This window comes from Watersipora subatra, chromosome 1 (assembly GCF_963576615.1).
Source record: "Watersipora subatra chromosome 1, tzWatSuba1.1, whole genome shotgun sequence".
Lineage (NCBI taxonomy): Eukaryota > Metazoa > Bryozoa > Gymnolaemata > Cheilostomatida > Watersiporidae > Watersipora > Watersipora subatra.
In genome coordinates, this window is record NC_088708.1 from 56,480,599 (window position 1) to 56,502,035 (window position 21,437).

Consider the following 21,437-nt stretch of genomic DNA (forward strand, 5'->3'; position numbering starts at 1 on the left):
TGGGTAATCTACAGGCCATTCTTGCTCTTGTCTGTAATACTCATCTTCTATCTGTCAATAAATATATAAACATATAAACTTGAACTGTCTCCTGTTTGTAATATGCATGTACCATCTGTCAGCAAACAGATACAACCTAAAATGGTTCTAGCTTCTTTCTAAAAGATTGTTAGTGGATCCCAACCATACGTTTAAAGGTAAACAATGAGGATTACTGCTATAGAATGATAAATTCTAGAAAACTCTGCCCCTCCGGGTGTACAATGCAAGACTGAGGCCTTAATGTGGTACAATAGCTCACGTATCATTGTTACGAGCCGATATCTTTCTTTAGGATGAAGGAACAGCTCATCCGGCAGCTGGTAAAAAATGAAAAGGACTCGGCAGTGCTTGTCAAGCAACACAAGGATAAAATATCAGCCATGGAGGAGGTGAACGCTATATACATCAGTGTATTTGATACTTGCCATGATGTTCTTAACTAAACACTTCAACTGTTCAGTAACTTTATCTTTCAGGAAAAAATTAGAACCAACCGAGAGCTGCAGGATTTGCAAAAGGAGTTCCAGAGACTTGAGGCTAAGGAAAAGATGGAAATCAACAGCAAACGTCGACTGCAAGGGTATTTCTCTAGTTTATCATTTTTTATTCATTCCAGTTTTATTGTAGTACTTAGCTTACCTAGTTTGTGCATCTTATAGACTAGCTGTGCTACCCAGCGTTGTCCGAGTTTTAAAAATCAGCTTATAAGCAATGATAAGTAATGAGAGTTGCCTGCCACTTGCTATTAGCCTGGCAGATTGCTAATAGAAAATTTTAGTAAGCTAACTAAATACAATCTCTTACTTATGCAATCACTCTGCGCGGTATGCAAAGCCATTGGCTATGTGCTCCCATATAGCGACTCACCTCGGCAAGCTAACAACTCATTCCTTTTGGCCTATTGGGTAGGGCCTCGGACTAGCGAACTGTAGGGTCCGAGATCAAATCTTCTTCGGTACGAATTCTTTATTCTAAGATTTTAATTGCTATAGATGGAAAGCAGACACACGACATACAGACATAAAACATACTGTGAGAAATATATATATATAAAGATTGGATTGCATTCTGTCGTGGCGTAATGCAATATAGCGTATTATGGTATAACATCTTATATTATAGTGCAGTGTGAAATAACATAAAACAATATGGTAAATTATACTATTCTATGTTATACTATAATGTAATGATATATTATATAGCATATTATATATTATACTATTAAATGTACTATATTATTACACTATGCTATATTATATTATTATAGTATATTGTAATAAAATACATGGTAGTATAATGTATTAAACAATATAATATAACTTATAACATGTTATGTTTTGCTTCCTTATATTCTATTACAGTAAATACAATCTTATTATTTGTATTATTATAATTAACATTCGTGGAGTAAGAAGTTCATCATGGAAATTCTATAACTAACCTAACTGACCATAGTACAGCTAGTGAAAGCTGGTATAACCATAGTTCCTGCTTGTGTTGAGTCAACTGGGGTAGTTACCCAGAGGACCGCATGCGTAGCTTGCCATTCTAAGAATAGGTGCACATGTGGATGATTGTCAGTGTTCAAAGTCTGCAAATGTGTGCTTCTGAGATTTGGAAACAGTGACGCTAAAAGTGAGTTGAAATGCTATTTTTCCTTATATTGTAATAGTGCGTGCGTGGTTTGCTGGCTGGAAGCCAGTCTTTGATAGTTTTACTTGCCCACATCACTGATTAATCATTTCGCCAGATTTCAAACCTTGCTTAAAATTTCGATTGTGTCATTTGTCTTTGAAATTCTTTTCGGTTTGTTGCATAACAATGATTTCACTGCGCAGTCAGCTTCCTCATAGATCACTTGTGGGTGTAGATACAAAAAGCCAAATATTATGAGAAGACAAATTACTGTATGCCGAATTTCGGAGGTTTAGTCAACCTAAACTGTTGCACTATAAAAAACCGTTTTCTGTTTTAAGTGAGTTGATTTATGAGTGTAAATTCGTATCAGCTGACCTTAAACCTTTGGTATAGACTTGAAATCTATAGACTTTGCTAGCTTTGAAATCTTCGTTACATTTTAGGGAGTACAAAAAGAAAATCGACTCGGCAAAAAGACGTCTGACTAGCATTCAGACAAAGCAAAAAGAAACAGTCAAACTCGCAAGTATGTCAGAGCGAACCGATGAGAAAATTAATGACTTGCAGCTCGCTGTGGCAAAGATGCGGCAGCAACAGGAGGAGCTACAGAGGAAGCTGAAACAGGAGCATGACAAGAAGGAGAAACTAGAGGTGAGAAACCATAGAACTTTACAGACAGGATTTACTTTTCCCTGCTCTAAGATAGGTTTAATTGTGTAGCTTTTTAAATACACACAGAAGCAGGATGGATTTGCCTTGAGTTACAGCTGTACCTCTGAGTGCTTTGTTGTCTATGGCACATGGCTGAAGAAAATGCCAGTTTAAATCTCAGCGACAATTCAAACCCAGTTACAGTCATAAGTGTTAAAAGTTCTTAAGTCCGCGGTTTTACTTTAAGGTAACTCTATGTCCAAACTTGTGCATACAGGTCAAATTTGTTTGAGAATGCTCCTAACATTTGTTGTTTTCACCTTGCCACTGTCATGACCAAATGCAGCGTACGTAGTCTGCTATTTAATACTGCCAGGGGTGGTCAATTATCACATTGACGAGTAGTTATTAAAGGTCTCATTCGCTAAACATGCAATAATCTAGGGTTGAGGATGTGACAGGTCGATTTTAAAGTAGGTGTGACATCATCAAACTCTACATCTTTTGTGAAAATGATTGTGAGTAGACCACTCTACTTGAGAAAATAATTACATCGCGGAACAATCCATAATCACTCGGCATGCTATGAATAATGTTAGGTGATCCTAGCTATACTCCTCTATGGTAAGTGGATGTAAATAGAGACCTGTAACTTCCCGGCTGCCATAGCTCATATACATACTTGAAGACTTGTTAGTGCGTTGTGCTGAGGTGTGAAAGGCCAGCTGCCAGAGATGATAAAAAGAAGTGTGAGAGACGGGTAACTCACTGAAGAAGAGCCCACACTATTGCTAGATTTTCAGCCAAATGCTAAAAAAATTTAAGTGGCGATTTTCGATAACATTAATTATCTTTGAGTTATTTATACATTAATTGTTTATTCATATCAAGTTTATAGTTATTATTTTTGTAGTGAATTATCAAGTTATTCCTAGTGATAAGTTATTTTTGGCTTTAAAATATGCATAATTTCATTATTATGTCTCTTAGTATTTGACATTGGCGAATAGAGGAGTCAGCCAAGGATCGCGTTCATCGTTTGAACTCCTCATTTCCTTGCTCAGTACGATGAATGAGAAATGAGGAACGACTCGTATGACTTGATCGTTCTGTTCCAAATTTGTTTTTTCGTAAGCGTGTGGTCGGCTCTTAAAAGCAAAAGCTATACATATCAGTTTGATGTTAGCGGCTCTACAATGTTGTTAATTAAATACTGCTTTTAAGTTATTTAAAAATATTGCTGTTTTTCTTAGTCGAGTTACAATAGTTTAACACTGAAAAAATGTTTGTAGTTTGAGAGTCGTTCTGGCATTGCGCACCGCCATCTCTCAAGCTTGTACAATTTATACTATATATGTATAGTTCTATGGAATATTAAAAAAAAAGTGAGGCACGTGTTGTCTGTTCCGTTATCAACAAAGCTATACTTTTTCGATTTGCATTTAGCGAAAGTTATATTCACTTGTTGGCATTTTAATAGCTAGTGCTCAAACTAATCTCCACATTTTTCAACGACGATATGTCATAGATCAAACGTAGGCTAGCAAAATAAACATAATAGCAGTTTTCTAGCACCGGTTTCCATAGCAACAACCGTGCTCGCGGTGCATTTCCCTTTACAATTGAAAAAATGCACTCTACTTAAATTTAAAAATTCAGCATGAGAAAAGCAGACATCTTGGCACTGTTGTCGATCTAGGGAAACAATGATTTAACAAAACTATTAAACTATTACCTTGCATTTTAACACATATAAATTTTTGCTGCCAAATATATTAACGGTAAATATATGTGGAAACATTAAGTAACATTTGGCTCAGCCATATGGCATGCTTTATCAGATAAAATTTTTGTGAAATATGGAATATTACCAATAGATGGTTTTTAGTTGCCAACCTTGAAAGATAAGTCATATTCCTAGAAGCATCCAAGCGTGTTGAAATGGCACAGTCAATTAATTGTGTAATTAGGCTCGTTACCCGACTCAGTTTTATCAGATGTCTAATGAAGGCTTACTATAATAGCATGTTTGATTTCCTGTTATCATCTGACGTTACAGTATTAGTCTGTGATACGACGCAACAGAAAGTTGGCATATTACAACTATTAACAATAATTACTCGGAGATTATCATGTAATAATTTTCTAGCAGTTAATATAATGTAAATCTGCCTTTGTCACATTTGCATTTATAAGAAACTCGTCTGATGCCTTTAAAATGAGCATTTAATCTGATGCAAACTGATGTGATGAAATGTTAAAGTCCTGACTTTCCACTTCTCATGTAGTTTATTAGCTTGTTGATTGAATGAAAAGTCTAATTATTCTTTCAAAATTATCTTTGAATTTTTAATTATAAGCTCAAGAGTTTAAAATGAATCAATTGAGTATGTACCAGTTTTAGTGAGTACATGACCTTGAGTACTTTTATTGTAAATTTGGTAAATCTATGCATCATTTTCACTCAGTTAAAGAATGGTTATATTATTATCCTGAAAGTACTTTTGTAGCATTTCTGTATATCTGTCAACAGTAAATTACTGTGGTTGACTTTGCGGCGCATGAAAAGTAATATACATGTATATGTTTGAAGCTTTATATGTTTGAAATGCGCTTTAAAAAATATTTTGGTTAATATCACAAATATGAGCATGCTAGTCTTTTGATAGAACTACAATGAAATCTTTATGAAATTCGTTGCAGGTTTCTTAACTGTCTTTGTTAAAATTGAACTGCTCCAGTAAAAGAAAAATAATTTGATCACGATTGATCTACTTTTAAGTTTTATTTTATTTTAAATCTGTCTTTATTGGAATTTGAAAAAAACAATTTCAGAATTAAGCTTTGACTGAATACCATAAATCGACTTAGGGTTCTGTCTCTACAAATACAAAAAAAAAACCAAAATGGTTTGGCAACTCTTACTATCATCACATTTTTGGTCTGGGATGTTTGTAACTACAGCAATGCTATTTTAAGTCAATGTTTTTTGATCTTTAATAAATGTCAACACTCAAGAATGTTAAATTGTGATTAGCAGGGTCCTTCACTATCCTGGTTGATGAATAAAATGTTTACTTTAAGTGTTCCAAGACTTTCCCTCTGTTGATCAACTTTTCTTGCGTTTATAGCTTGAATGCTCGTTTTTAGCACGCGTTAAAATATGTTATAAATACTTGTAATAATTACTAGTACACTTGGCAGTTTTGTACACCGTAAGAGATCATCATGGGTAATCAGTATGTGTATAATTATTCCATGAAGTAGTAAGGTGGTTGAGTAGTGTAGTGGCTAGCACGCCGGTCTGTAGTACGAAGTGTCTGAGTTCAATTCCTACCTGAGGCAAGTTTTTTGGGCTAACGCTTTTGTTGCGGCTTCAGACAAACGGATGGATAGATATGGCTCTTATTATAGTAAAGATTTCGGAATTGTAATTATTTAATTTTTGGTATGAAGTTACAAGTCATTACTAGTACATTGGACTGTAAACGCAATCGCAGATTAATAATCTTTAGTTATATACAGCTCTCAAAATGCTGAAAATACATTAAAAATTGTTAAAATTTTCAACTAGATTTAAAGGTATATATTTGTACGTGTAGACCACCCATCAACAGAGTTTATTAGCCATAGTGTATAGCAGCATGTTATTTAGCTTAGAGTTATAAAGACCCTGATGTGCAGGGAATCTTTTCAATGGACATATGTATGGCTTTATGTGATGCTCTATTTCATCTTATATGTGTATATACATAGTTGGCTTCGTTTGTTGGTGGGCTTGTCCTCTATAGAAACCAACTTATAATTACACTATCTCTCTGAAAATTTGCATGTGGATTTCTCTGATACTCCCTCAGATGTTAAGCTCAAAATATTTTAGGAGCCACCACTAGTAAGGGGTGTTAGGCTGAAAAAAACATTTTTGTGAATGAAATGATGCTAAATAAGATAATAAGACAACCAAAATGTTGACCAATACAAAGCTTTAACCTGTAACACTTAACTTATTAGCCTGACGCTCTACCCAACTGAGCTAATCAGCCAAGTCTAATCAACCTAGGAAGGTTGGTTAGATTCCAGATCTAACCAATCTTTCAAAGTCTCACAAAAATTGTGCCAATCAGAGATAAATATTGCTTATTTGTACCTTTATTTTGTTCATATGTTTGTTGTATTTGTTTGAAAATTACTAGAATAAAATAATAAAAGTTAGAAATTAAAGCTGTACTTTTTAGTCTGGCAATCCTGAAAATCTGCCTATATATATATAGGCTATTTAACCATGATAGCCTCGTAATAAAGTTTTTTTTTGAAAACGATAAAAATGCCTTCTACAGAACGTGACTAAAAATTTGTTGCCTAAACTGAAGACTAATTTTTCATGTTTCTCATAAGTTGTTGTTATGTTTTACATAGTACTAATAAAATTACACATTTCATTATTTACGTAAACACTCCGGAGACAGCTGATACTCAATTTTTATATATCATATTATAGAGAGATATGACTAAAAAACAATTTATATACCAAATTATAGAGAGATATGGCTAAAGAACAGTTTATATATCATATTATAGAGAGATATGGCTAAAGAACAGTTTATATATCATATTATAGAGAGATATGGCTAAAGAGCAGTTTATATATCATATTATAAAGAGATATGGCTAAAGAACAGTTTATATATCATATTATAGAGAGATATGGCTAAAGAACAGTTTATATATCATATTATAGAGAGATATGGCTAAAGAACAGTTTATATATTATATTATAGAGAGATATGGCTAAAGAACAGTTTATATATCATATTATAGAGAGATATGGCTAAAGAACAGTTTATATATCATATTATAGAGAGATATGGCTAAAGAACAGTTTATATATCATATTATAGGGAGATATGGCTAAATAGCACCTTGTATATCATATTATAGAGAGATATGGCTAAAGAACAGTTTATATATCATATTATAGAGAGATATGGTTAAAGAACAGTTTACATATCATATTATAGAGAGATATGGCTAAAGAACAGTTTATATATCATATTATAGAGAGATACGGCTAAAGAAAAGTTTATATATCATATTATAGAGAGATATGGCTAAAGAACAGTTTCGAGTGAGAGAGCTTGAAGATATCACAGAACAACAGCAAAAGGTGTTGAAGATCAAAACTGAAGAAATGGCCGCAGCCAATAGGAAGCTGAGAAAGGGTAATGGTGTGGGACAAAACAATTCTATCCCTGGCAACAAGTATGTTTACTAGAAGTCTTCTCTTGATTTAAAATTTTTGGTTGTAACGCCTGATTTCAGCTAATCTATTTGTAACATTTTACAATTTTTTCATATATTAGTTGACTAGTAATCATCATCAAAAATATTTCCAGCAACATTTCCTTTCACTCGCCTTGTAAAACACACTTTCTATGTCAGCATCCTTTTGTCTGTTTGTTGGTAAGACACACAACGTCAAGAGGGTTCCTGGCAGCATTTTCATTGCAGAACTTGGACCTATGCTTTTTTAACAGCTGAAGTGGTCACGAAGGAAGCTAAAAATGCTTTTTCAGTTCCTTTTTTACCCTTGCTATCTATTTTATCTTCCTAGTATTCCTTCTCACTTTTGTTCAATGCTTTGTCTCGGGTCTTCATTTGTCCTATTGTCCCCTCAGTAGTTCTGTCAAAGAAGCTGCCATAAAGGCCCTGACCTTAGATAACCATTGTAATCAAATCTGTCAGCTTTTTGACCTCTTGCCTTGCGACACGCCTTACTCAACTCACCGCTGTTCTGTGTCATGTTCTGGGTATAGGAAATTATTATTTCTCACTCCCTATTCATCTTCGTGGAATCAATTTCTGGCTTGCGTCAATTCTGTCGTGACGAAAACAAACAGGCTAATAATACAGGGAACAAAGGACCTTCCGATACCTCCCCTACAATCCGCCTACACTTATGTGTTAAGCTGTACCAAGACCACTCATCTCTTTCCGCACTAGATGGTCTGTTCTTGGCAGCTAATCAATTCTTTGCTTTTATTCATGTCTAACTGCATGGCTTCAGCTAAAGGCTGGTTCACACTATATGGCCGTATCTCGGCGCTGATGCCACAATACTTTAGTGATCGTCGATAATAACAGTGTTCACACTATCACATACTTATCCGTGTTTGCATCAAGAAATAATCGGTGGCGTAGTGATTTCATTTTCTCTTTTAATTTTTTGCGAATAAACTTCTTTGTCTTCGTGTGCTTGAATCAAATACTAGGCTCCCAGCAACTATTGCAAATGGAAATAAAGAAATCACTCTATCCGCGTCCGCGAATTGCTATCGCTAAACTGGTTCATATTATACAACCTGTCGTCGATGCTCGATGAAATATCGGAAAAGTTTGACAACTGCAAACTTTCCCGGCGTATCCGCGTTGCATCGTCGACGCTATCGGACCCTGGTTTACATAATCGATGATGAGTGCCGAAAGAAAAACGCCGACACTCAGCGATATAGGGTGAGCTAAGCTCAAGTTATTTGAGAAAATACTTGAGTCAACATTTGAAGTAATTTTCATCGTATGTTTGAAATTTCTCAAAACATTGCAGTTTCATGAGTAAAAGTGACGAGTCTAGTGAAAATTAAAAATAAAAAACGATAAGAAATACATCAACTATGTTAGTTTATACTGCATCTAAAGTAACTTGTGATACACCATGCTGCCACTTCTACCTTCGAACCGGTGCATCGCCGAGTCTGCACTTTTATTTGCTTGTCTCTATCGTAAGGCGATAATAAAAAACTTCTTTCCATTCATTATTTCCTTATTAATTTAGTTGGTTACATATGGTTTTTTATATTTAGTTTTTTGCATATTTATTTTCAATGCATTTATTTTAGTGCTATGTGTAATTTATCTGCAGAATTTCTAAAGGTATTGCCGTAGTCTATTCTCATAAACACATTTGCTCCAATACATGACAGTTTTAACACATAAAGAAATCTTTGAAACAAATTAACTTTGAATGTCAGAGTACACTGTACATAGGACGTCTTCCTACTCAAAATGGTTTACTGTTATATAACTGAAATTAATTTACTAGAAATTGAAACTATTAACTGAAAATCTTTCGAATAATTTTCAAAGATTCTTGTTGACAAAGTTTTAATTTCAAGAAATTATTTTTATTTTTTATGTTTAGTTTTATTGTGATGTTGGCATCTGTCATTATATACATATTTTTTGACCAGTGAAAATACGTTTGCATATAAAATCACTATTTGTCCACGACTGGTCATCTGCAGCTAATATTTTGCGGTTTTAGTATATAGTTGTTACTCCGCGATTTTGAGACTTCTCAACCCACCCACATAGCCCACCCACGTAGCCCTCTTAGTTCTGTGTTGCTGGACCCTCCCCATAGCAGATTCTGCCGATCCTATATCATTGGTGGTTCAGTTGACGAGTGTCATTGCGATAAGCTAGCGTATGTCGGAATGCTTGCTATGCAGCCTTGAGCATCAAGTTTGGAATGGAGATTAATTTTTCCTTTTATGCTGTCTCATATCTTAATGTTTAGTTTTGAGTTGAGCTGGTGGTCTGTATCTATCGTATTTTGCCCTATTATCTAATATTAATTATGGCAATCGATTAACATTTTTGTCAAGGACTCAGAATGAATAAAATACTTTATATCACAAGCTGTAATCTATGTGTATGTCAGGTGCATTTATCTAAACAATGCTCCGTATCATCTACCCTACCGCCTACATAACTACGTTTACAAATGCACTTGAAATTAATGAATTATTTAACTGAAAGTTAATTTCATCATCGTGCACTTGGCAAAAGTTTGAACGAAGCCGTATTTCCTTTGTGTATTGCAAACAAGTTTTTCTTTATAGAACATATGACTGATTCTATAAGAGCTCTTTGAATGCATTTAAAAGATTCCTGTTTGCACGCTTATCTTATTAACCTATTCACACAAAATCGGCCATAATACTAACAAAACATTTTATTTACACTAAAATAATGAGCATCTTCCGCCCGGAGACCCGTACGCAAGGGTCACACGAATTTCTATTTTGGTGCAAATATTGTCGCCATCAGTCTTGCCAACAAATACAGAAATTATGGAAGTTTGTATCATAAACGCTGTTTTCTCTTCTCACCAATTTGATCTCTTGGCAATAATAGTAATGATTTTGTTGATCTTGTGAAGCCATGGCATCATCTCTAATAGCTCTCCTATTGCACAGCCACCTGAATGACTACTGTAGGTTTTACGATGCTAATAATAAAGATCTTATTGTCTACTCCCATAACAAATTTTGTTGATTGATCTAATTGGTGATATCTCTCAGTGATGTGTGTTTATCATAATATGTTACATATACATGTATGGTTAGATGTTTTCTTCATCTCATAAAGTGCATATTTTAATTGCTCAGAGACAAGTATTTTTGGCTATAATACCAAAAGAAGCATGCAAAAATATACTTATTTAATTTTTTATAGCAGAGAAGATTCAATCTTCTAAGGTATCTATTTCACTAAATACAAACTTTATCATCTATTATCTTAGCTGATGTAGAATTTGCCTCTTAGACATCGAACATTGACAATTCATGATTTTAAGCGTTATGCAGTCACCCAGCCACATCACTCATATAGGACGATCATTCATTGACATTTGTAGCCAGCGTATCGTGTCAAGCTGCATTAAGTTTTATATGGAAGTCACTACATTATCTAAAGACCTCTATTCACCTTCTTTGCTACTAGCTGGTGATGAATCAAACTTTATATGTCAGGTTTCCACTGATCAGTGAAGTTGGCTGGATATCAGCTGAGGTTGCTAAAAATATTCTTAGATGACAATATGACTAAAGAGATAATTAAAAATTAATTCACTTGTGCTTTTGTTGCTATTGAAACGTATGGAGGAGTATGAAAGGTGTCATTACATAACTGTGTCTATGATATAGTTGGACTAATTTTAATGCATCTTTTTAAAGACGGTGCTATTAGTTGTGGTTGAGAGGATACTGTCTGAAACAGAGCCGTCTGCGGAACAGATGAACAGCATTTGAGATTAACTCTTATTTTCATTAAAAATCTTCCGATTTGTTTCAGTTCGGCTCTTCGGGGAGAGAGCGATGACCCGAAACTGTTGGAACAGAAGCTCTGGCTAGATGCTGAGATGGAGAAAGTTCTGGAACAGCGGAAGCAAATGGAGCTATTAGAGAAGGTACATTTCAAACATTAACTGATGCACCCTGATGCTTGGCAGCAAAATGCTATTTATAGACGCAATGAGCTGGATAGGCAGCATACTATCTCTTGCAGACGTGTTCTGGTAGATTTCCCACAGATATCTGCTCATAGATATCCTGTATCCTACTCAGCATTTATCTCAGTTTATAAACGTGCAGTTGGCTGTTTGTTACCCACTCATTGTCCATTCAGTCAATTATCTTGCATATCAAGTGTCTGGGCAGGCAACTCTTAATAAAGATGTGAACTTACACAAAATTTTAGTAGATTTTATCAGAAAGTGTCAGTATTTTTCTACCATTTGCATTTTTTTATGTTGGAGGTGATCTGACCGCCAGGATGTTTCAAGATTAAAATTGACAAAGCTTGATTACGGTTAAAATGCTAATAAGAAGATGTGCAAAAATGACATCACTAGTTGTTAGCGTTGTGATAATTAATATCGGCTACATCGTTCAAGCGTTACGCATCTCTATTCTGTCAGTCTCTTTGTAACTATAGACATGATAATCACACTTTTGCTTGATCTGATTTTTTGATTTTAATCCTGAAATATCATGGCAGTCAAATCGCCTCAAACATCAAAAACAATCACAATTGATAGAAAAATACAGACACTTTTTGATAAAATATACTAACATTTTGTTTCAAGTTCATCTTTAATATGTGGTGAACATTGCAGTCTTCTTGTTTGTAGGATGTGCTTTACCACTTTACTGTGTAGCCCTAAATAATTCCTACAAAACTAGTGGTATACTGGCCCTACAGTCATCAGTCTACCGTTCTAACCTTTCCTTGTTGCGAGGTCTGCTTCACATGTTAAAACAGTTGTACGTATTTCAGGTGAAATATTTTTATAAGAACACACCGCGATTCATTTAATTCGTTCTACAGCCCAAAAGTCCTCGATAACTCTTTAATGAATATTGCAGGTAATTAATTACATATCGTATTAAATAAATTTATTATATAAAATATGTAGAAAAGTAATTGTAAAAGACTAAATTGTCTGTAAAAAATGAAATTAATAAAGTAACAACAAAAAGCAGTGTTTATTGTTAGTTTACCATATTAATACATGATTGGATGTGTGGTTCAGCCATGCTTGTGATTAAAGGTTGAGGTGGTGATACAAATATCTGGTGTAACTCATTTTTACTGTAGACTAGTTTGAGTTTAAATTATTATACTGTATCTATATTATTATTTATAGATTTCTTATGTTATATTTTGAATTTCTACCAGTTTTTTCTTACTTTCTTTTACGAAACTTTAATGCTACAAAAAACTTCAGGGGTATGGTCAAACGATTGCTCAAATTTTACATCGTACTTTGGACCGTTCGTATATTGAGGTGATCATTAGACTGGTTACATGGTTAGACTGTACATGTACTGTATTACGGAATACATATTTGTAATTGCGTTCCATAGTTCATCACTTTGAGTACATCTTTGTTCCATAGTTCTACTATAGTTATTGCTATACAGCAATTCAGTGGTTTGTACAGTTTCACATACAGACTCGCGTACAAACTCACGTACAAACTTGCGTACAAACTCATGTACAGACTTGTGTACAGACTCGCGTACGGACTCACAGTTTCACGTACAGACACGTATATGTGAAATATCTGTACAATAAAGTAATAGATGTACAATAAAGTAATATATGTATTACTATTAATATGTATATATATACACACATACAGAAGTACAATGAAATAATATATATGTACAATGTACATACAGACCCACGTATCACATATCCTGAGCGAAGACTCTCATATCTCGAGTAAGTTTTCAAGTGTTGGAAAACTAAACATAAACATGGTCATAAATGTTATCTCTTGTTGATTATACGGATTAGGACCATAATTAGAAATAGCTGATAGATGTCTGACACGGACTGATTTCATGATGTTTGTAAGAGAAGACAATTATGAATTATTTTTGACATTCTCGAATTTGTGCTGCAATTATTATGTGGTCACCTTTACAAAGATTTTTTTACTGAACTAATTAATTATTATACTAACAGATATATGTGTATTTTAATCTTTTAGTTTTAATAAAAAGTTCCTTTCATATGTGTATAAAATGGTTTCGTGTGGCAGACAATAATGATGACCGATTGGAACTAACTACCTGGTTGTAAACCAACTGGAGTGTTGATGGTGTACAATATAATTTACTATTTGTGATTATTCCCCTGGGCGAGTGCCAGCCCATATAACTTGTCCGTGGCCCATTTTTGGCTTCCTCGCTTTGAACTTTCTACGTAATCCCACAACGAGTTTTAAATCTATATTTTAATATTCGGTACTTTAGTCTCCTTTAATCTAATTCTGTTTGACAATACTCAGAGCTCTCCAATACAAACAGACAATAGATTGAATGGACCGAGGCCTGTCTCGCTAGTATGTACTTATTAAGTATAGGTTCTTTGGTTAGTCGGGAGGCCCCTTAAGGATTCCTACCAAAGACCTTTTTCCTGTGAACCGCGCTGGTCAATGGTTCATTGAACTTCTTGACATGTCTCCATAGCAACAGTGTTGGTAAACGAATGTCATCAGTTATATCGCCAGTTGGTGGCTCTGCGAGCGTGACATGTGTATGTAATGCAAGGATAGGCTTTCAATCAGACTGGATAGCTTGTTGTTGCTTGCATTTATCTTGTTCCCATGTGAGTAAGTCGAGCTGTTATAGGAAATAGATTTTCCTGTGCTCATTCTAAAAATATGTTTCCTTTAGACTGTTTACTGCCAAAAAAGTACACGCAGTTGCTCATTTGAAAACTTTTTAGATTATTCATTGTAAGAATTGCTGTAATATGTATTTAAAGTTTTATAAGAACAAATATTTTGTATACAAGCCATCAATGCACTTCGCAGCAGACCATCCTCATATTATTATGTAGTCGCTGCGATACAATTATTTTCATGCTCACATTGCTCATATACATGTCTGGCGCTAGGTAGGTCTTGCAAATAATGTTACAACTATCTTTATTTGATTTGTTTGTAAACTCATCAGACATTTCAGTACATAATTTGTTAGACTAATGAGTTATATACTTTATAATTCTTGTTATGAATTTCTTATATTATGAGATTATTTTTATTGCAACCTGCGCTGTCTGATACAAAAAGTGCTAGTATCATGTTATCTGTGAATGCTTTATATTCAGCCTCTTGGAGAGGTGAAAAATTAGTAACCATGACAACAGATAGAGATTTTATTGCTTATCATTAACACTAAAATTCAAATATGTTAGAATATATAATATAGTGTTATCAGTAATAGCCGTACAATCGACCCTTGCTTCATCGGACTTCACATTCTCGGACTTTCAATTCGGAAATGTGAAATCCGATTGCTCTTATCGGAGTCTGGATGATTGTCCAATGCGGCCGTGTCTGTTCGAAGAATGACGACTTTGACCAATAGCCCTCTCTCCTGGCGGACCATGCAAGCGAGGCGTGTGCGTGAGGTTCCCGCTTGTGTGTTGTACAGTAATTTCCGTTGGTCGTTATTACTGCTATTTATATTATAATGTGCCCTATCGCAAGTATAACCATATTTTACTCTCTCATTTACCCTATTTATGCATATTGTACTATGTTGTAGCTTAGGAACATGTGTGCGAGACAATATAGGCCATTTACTGTACTGTACAGTACCCAATTTTCGATGTCCGGACACTGCCTAGTCCAAATTAGTCCAAACAATAGAGGGTTGTCTGTTCTTTATTAAAAGCAAGACTTTTACATAGCGCAATTGCAATACAATTGAATGTGATAGTATATAGAGAACTGGCAGGATTCAACATCTTGTAACATGTAAATGGCTAGTAAAAATGGAAAGATAACTACATGTACAAGATTGAAGTTGCATCATGCAATCATTGTACTTGGTATGTTTTACCCTCAAAAGTGGAGTGAGCTCAGAGTTGTGATATATTTGTTTGTCAGGAACTGCGGAGTCGAGCATTGATTATTGCTAAGAAGGAGGAGATCATGAAGGAGAAGGGGGAGTTGGAAATGAAGCACTTGCGTGCCAGTCAGCAGTTTCATCAAGTTAGTTGCGTATTTTCTATCTCTGCGTGTCCTTCATCAGAAGCCAACATTTTTAAATGTTTCATAGCCTATAAATCACAACAATATCAGCTTTATGTGACTACCACAGGGTAAAATTCTTGGAAAATTACTTGGTCTAAAATACCCGTTTTTGCGTTTGCAGAGTATCAGGTAAGACAACTTCTAAAAGGAACTCCTTTGTTCCTTGACGTCATTCTATCGTAGTCTGCCATCTTTATGGACAACTTTTATTGTTAAAAACGCGAAGCTTCTGCAATTAATTATTGCAAACAATGCTTTTGTTTGCAAATTTTTTATTTTAGTATCAAAGCAACACCGAAAACTACTATTAATCAAGAGAATGACGATCGTTTTCTACAAAGATGGCGGCTTTTTCGTGGACGAGCGCATGTGCAAACAAGGTGATGACGTCAAAAAAAACCGTTGGATAGTAAGAAGGCTGAAGCTAGCAGAACTTTTTTGTTGGAAAAAGCAAGAGTTTTGTACTTCAAGACATTTTAGCTTCTCATACTAACTAGTGCGCTGGCAGTCCGGTGTGCCATGAGAGATCGTCATGAGTAATCAGTATGATTGTCTCATGAAGTGGTATGGTTACTGAGTAGTGTAGGGGTAATGTGCTTGCCTGTGAATCTAACACCATGGGTTCAATTCCTATGCAAGGCAATCTTTTTTCCTAACACTCTTCGCGGGCTTCGGACAGACGGATGAACACGCTTCTTACTATAGTAAAGACTAGCTAAATGCCCGGCATTGCCCGGGTAGTAAAAGCCTTTGCACAAAAAATTTATTTTAATCTAATATATAGCAACAGTTACCATTCTAACTTTCAAACTTCATATCATGAAAAAAGTGTTTTGCGCAGTTTAAATAAATTAAGAGAAAAAATAAAATGGCTGTAAATGTTTTCAAACTTTGTCAAACAACTGTAACTTTCAAACTTCATATCAAGAAGAAAATGTTTTGTGCAGATCCAATAAATTAAGAAACAAAATAAAACACCTATAAAATAGTTTGAATGTAAATGTGAAATAATTAGCAAGTAATATCTAAATTAAGTCTGCTTTGCTACAATAAAAGATGGTTTGGTAAAAGTACAATTAATATGAACAAAATAAAAATCCTGAATATGAAGAATTAATAATGACAATTCGTGCATAGAAGTACGTGTATAAAAAATGTTACTGTTCCAGCAGAAGCTATCCGTCAAAACTTTGAATACGTCGATACTGGTACCTCTCGATACTGGAGAAAAATGAGATATTAGAGAGAGAATGAAGAGGCTATTCCTACTCGAGATAATACAATTGTTTGTGTGAAAAGCATTAGCAATTGAACCTTACGAAAAACTGGAAATAAAAGTTCACGGAAACACGAAAAAGCATTGTGCTTTATAGAGCTCTTAGAGTTCATAGAGTTTCAATTTATACGTCATTTAGTGTGTGCGATCAAGAAAAGAGTATACAATGTGTGATAAGAGTAATAGAATTGTAAGAACAGTGTAGCTTAGTGACTAAATGCATGGTCTGAATTCGTGGTTGAGATCTCCGTGAGTTCAAATCCAGCACACAGCGAACCTTTCATTCCAAGATTTTGATAGCTATAACTGGACAGGCAGACATCTGTACGATAAACTTTAAGATTTATGTATATAGCTTATGAAGCTACGTTGTATGCTCAAGTGTCTCTATGGGAAATCAGCTCCACGAACATTCCAGTAAATGAATGCTGCTCCTCGGCACTGATTCAGTAAATACTATAACTGAGTGTTTGATCTGGGTCAGCCATTCCATAAAGCAGGGTGAATTCGTCTGTAGCTTGCTTATGGCTCAAGTCTCAGGATTGCTATTATAGCCAATTCCTGTGTCCATACATATTACAGTAAACTCTATTTTACTAGGAGACAACCTCGAGTTGCTAGGATTTGCTTATAATGTTCAAGCCTTGTTCACAGGATTTGTGCCTAAGTTATTGGGAACCTTGTGTGAGTTTTCTGTGATAGCTGATTAGCAGGTACAGAAGGAGGCTACAAAGTGTTCCAGTTTATTCCATAGAGATGCTAGATGCATAATTTCAACATTTATTAAAAAAACAAGCTGGAGAGTGGCATTAAATTTTTAGGGTCACAAATATACAACTGCTGATATTACCTGATCAGACAAAGCCTACCTTGATCCTCGTCATCATTCATTCATTTTGACTACATTGCTTCCAATCATTTGCTTCAATTCGCTTTTTAAAAATATCATTTAATAAAATTACTTCAGGTTAAAATGAATTTCATTTATTAAACACCTTTGAATACGTTGCCATTAACAATAGCTGGTGCTAAGGCTAACCAGCCAAGACCATAAGCGGTGATATGGCTTCGTAAATTCATAAAATTATTGTAAAGAGCATTTCTTTTCTGATACAAAGATTTCCGATGTTCTTTTCAGCCTCCAGCATACAATCACCTGTTAATAGTCATCTGTTTTATCATAGACTACAGCTAGAGACCTTGAAGCGCTGCATAAAGAACGAGACAACATAGAGAGTGAGAGGGTTGCACTGGATCAAAAGCTATACGGGGGAGGAACTCTGTCTAATGCTGAGGATAGGAGGTATACCTCATTGTTATTTATCTGTTAGCATTAAGCGAGATGTTGTTTGCTAACCACTTGTTGTGCCATCGTTTTCAGAGCTGACACACAGTTGCTTAAAAATGTTTGGACAGCTCATGTTGTTGCACTGTTTATCAATGGTTTTGTTAATCTTATTTTATATCTTTCAGTTTGTTAAAGGTTTAGCATCCTCAGCTTAGGTAGGATTCTCTTTGACCTTATTTACTGTTTTACTCCATGGCATCAGCAATGCTTAAAGACAGCACTATTACCATAACTGGATACTATAAAGGGTCATGAGATTCCGCTCAACTCAACAAGCCAGTTTGCTGCATGTCTCTTTGATTGGATCCCACTATGGCTTATTTTGAACTTTTGCACGTGATCAACAGGTCAAGGCCATGTTCTTCTAACGCCTAACGCAATTCTTATTGTAAATGTGTAGATTAAAGGAAAACTTGCCTAGTCAATTTGTCCAGCCCATAATTAGGGTGCTTTGCCAGGCCTCGTTAGCTCGCGTGCTGACAACTATCAAGGGAGATATTAAAAAGTTATGATAGTATTACTCAATGCGAGATCATGGACGTCAGTCATTACACTAATTGCTTTGCGTGAGGTGACAGCAGTGGCATGCTGTCAGAATGCTGCCATAGTCAAAGCAATTAATCAGTGAATTAGTGTGATTGAAAGGTGCTGCAAGAATCGATATAATCTACGCTTGTTTATCGCTTACAAGCTGCCTTTACTTCTTGTCCTGGATTTTAAATTGTGACGAGTGAAGTTATGACACTTGGGAGGTATTATAATAACCTTGAACTCTGGGGATGGGAGCTTTAACAACATTGATGTACTGTATACAATTTTCTTAGGAGATATTACTAGAGCATTGATAAACGACATTCATAATAAACCTCATCACATTACTATATTGTGGGTGTAACACATTCTGTAGGCCTGAGCCTTTATTCCTTCAACAATGAACACTTTTAATCATTCAAGTGTTTGACTAAGATACATTACAAATGAAAGACTTGCATAAGAGAATGTTAGTCGCAAAATTTTATGATTGTGTTTTATATGCTTTCAGACTGTCTATATATTTCTGATCACTGTTGATACAAAACACGATTCGTTATTGTAGTGATTTAGATTGATCCGGGATCAGAAATATCAACATGACCCATTTCAGATTTTTGCTTTATATAGCCTTTGATATGAGATAAGTGTAAGATTACACTGAAAGTATGAAAATACTGTAAATATAACATTGATTGCTTAGAAAGAAAAACAGGAAAGGAGTAAGACAAGAGCGAAGAAGTTGGATTTTAATGAAAAATTTATGTGTATTTGTGTTTATGCTATCTATTCAGAATGAATAGTGTATTGATAGCATGTTTATCTGGAACAAACTAAACCTGCTGTTTGTCTCTCTATCACCTTGTTCTTCATTCTTTGCATCATCAACATAGTGAATTGCAGTTATTTTCTCTTGTAACTAAATTGTCAGGTGAAGGTAACTCTATCTTAGTGTTCAACACTTTGTACATGCACCGATTATCAACAGGTTGTTGGAACTCTCTGAAGCTATAGAAGCATTAGATGCGGCTATTGAGTTCAAGAGTGAGATAATAGCGGGCAAGGAAGCAGAGATACGCCGATCTCAAGTTCTTTCCCAGGTAAAGCATCAAAACCGAATGGAGTTTCATCTTACGATGATTCATGAATAATTCTCAACTATTCATTAGTTCTGTATATCACCCTGCTTGTTTTACTGTATAAACTGTGTTGAAAGTTATTTAGGTATCACAGCAGGTCATTCCAGCTTTGGAAATGCTCAATTATTTGTTTAGATATTTAAAAATGGCCAAGGCATCGGATAAGTCTAATGACAGTAGTGTTAGTAGCATCAGCAGCAGTATTAATGATGCAGTAGTGACATCTGTAGTCAGACTCTTAGTAGGAGTATTAGTGGTCGTAGTTGTCATAGTAGTCATAGCAGTAGTAGTGATAGAGGCAGTAGTAGTTGAAGTCATAAGACTAGCAGCAGTATTAATGGTAGTAGTAGCAGCAGTAAAGGTAGCAGAAATACTAATAATATCACTAGTCATGGTTACTGGATCTGTAATAGCTGTAGTAATAGTACAGGTAGTGGTAGTAGTATTCAGAGTAGCCAAAATGGTTCGATGAGATAATTGTATTAATAGTAGGGGCTGTAGCAGTGTAGGTTGTAGCAGTAGTAATAGTAGTACATAATATTAGTCGTGTGATTGATCATAGTAGTTTGAGTCATAGTATTAGTCTTAGTAGAGGTGGTAGCAGTTGCAATAATAATAGCGGGGGTTTAAACAAATTTTTGTTATCCCTTTAACTGTTCTCTTTAGCATGAAGACAATCTTACAAACAGACTCAAATCGCTCAGCATTGTCGAAGCACAGAAATTGCTCAGCAGATATTTTACGAAAGTGATCACATTGAAAGAGAATTCTCGGGAAGTTGACTTACACTGTCAGGACCTACAAGTATGTCAGTCGTCATTATAAAATTCTGCTGCACACCAAAGTGTAACAGTTTTTATTGTCATAGCTGTTTTCATCTGTTTTGTAACTCATTTGTGTGATGAATACAAATGATCAATAGAGAAGGGCATATGAGTCACTTAAATTGTATCATCTTGCTTGATCAGAAATTTTCTGTAGTTGCTTAGGGAATTCTATGTTCCTTCATAGCCAATGTAAAATTCACTCTGAATGTGTTGATGCTTGAGTTTAGCTTCAGCTTGAGGACCAAAGCAAGCTAGTGCTAGAGTTGGAGGCGTCACTAGAGAGCCAAGTAAGAGAAGTAGACAACAGGCTAACAGAGCAGCAGCAACAGTATGAGTTGGAGATTAACAGTCTGCTACAGAAGATTTCCGAGAAAGAAAATGTGGAGCCAAACACACAGCAATTTGTAAAGTAAAGGATTATTTATTTTATTTTTCTTTATTTTTACCAAATTGACTTCTCATTGATCAAGTTTAATATTTGTATTGTTGCTTTCTCCAATGTGTAATTTATTGTTACCTCGCAAAGTGTTATTTTTTGCTAGGATCATCTGACTTATGCGCATAACAGGTCATCTTTTTAAACAGGTCACCT

General features: G+C 35.0%; 1 protein-coding gene across 1 annotated transcript in view; it reads left to right on the top strand.

Moving 5' to 3' along the window:
• Window positions 1-21,437, top strand: part of LOC137385844 (kinesin-like protein KIF27) — a 63,776-nt gene that overhangs the window by 38,099 nt on the left and 4,240 nt on the right. Inside the window, exons 20-29 of the mRNA XM_068072417.1 lie at window positions 335-431; window positions 519-622; window positions 2,124-2,331; window positions 7,430-7,594; window positions 11,483-11,578; window positions 15,578-15,682; window positions 18,185-18,303; window positions 19,868-19,979; window positions 20,685-20,822; window positions 21,073-21,254. Of these exons, the coding sequence (XP_067928518.1) occupies window positions 335-431; window positions 519-622; window positions 2,124-2,331; window positions 7,430-7,594; window positions 11,483-11,578; window positions 15,578-15,682; window positions 18,185-18,303; window positions 19,868-19,979; window positions 20,685-20,822; window positions 21,073-21,254 (1,326 nt within the window). The remainder of the gene's footprint in view (window positions 1-334; window positions 432-518; window positions 623-2,123; window positions 2,332-7,429; window positions 7,595-11,482; window positions 11,579-15,577; window positions 15,683-18,184; window positions 18,304-19,867; window positions 19,980-20,684; window positions 20,823-21,072; window positions 21,255-21,437) is intronic.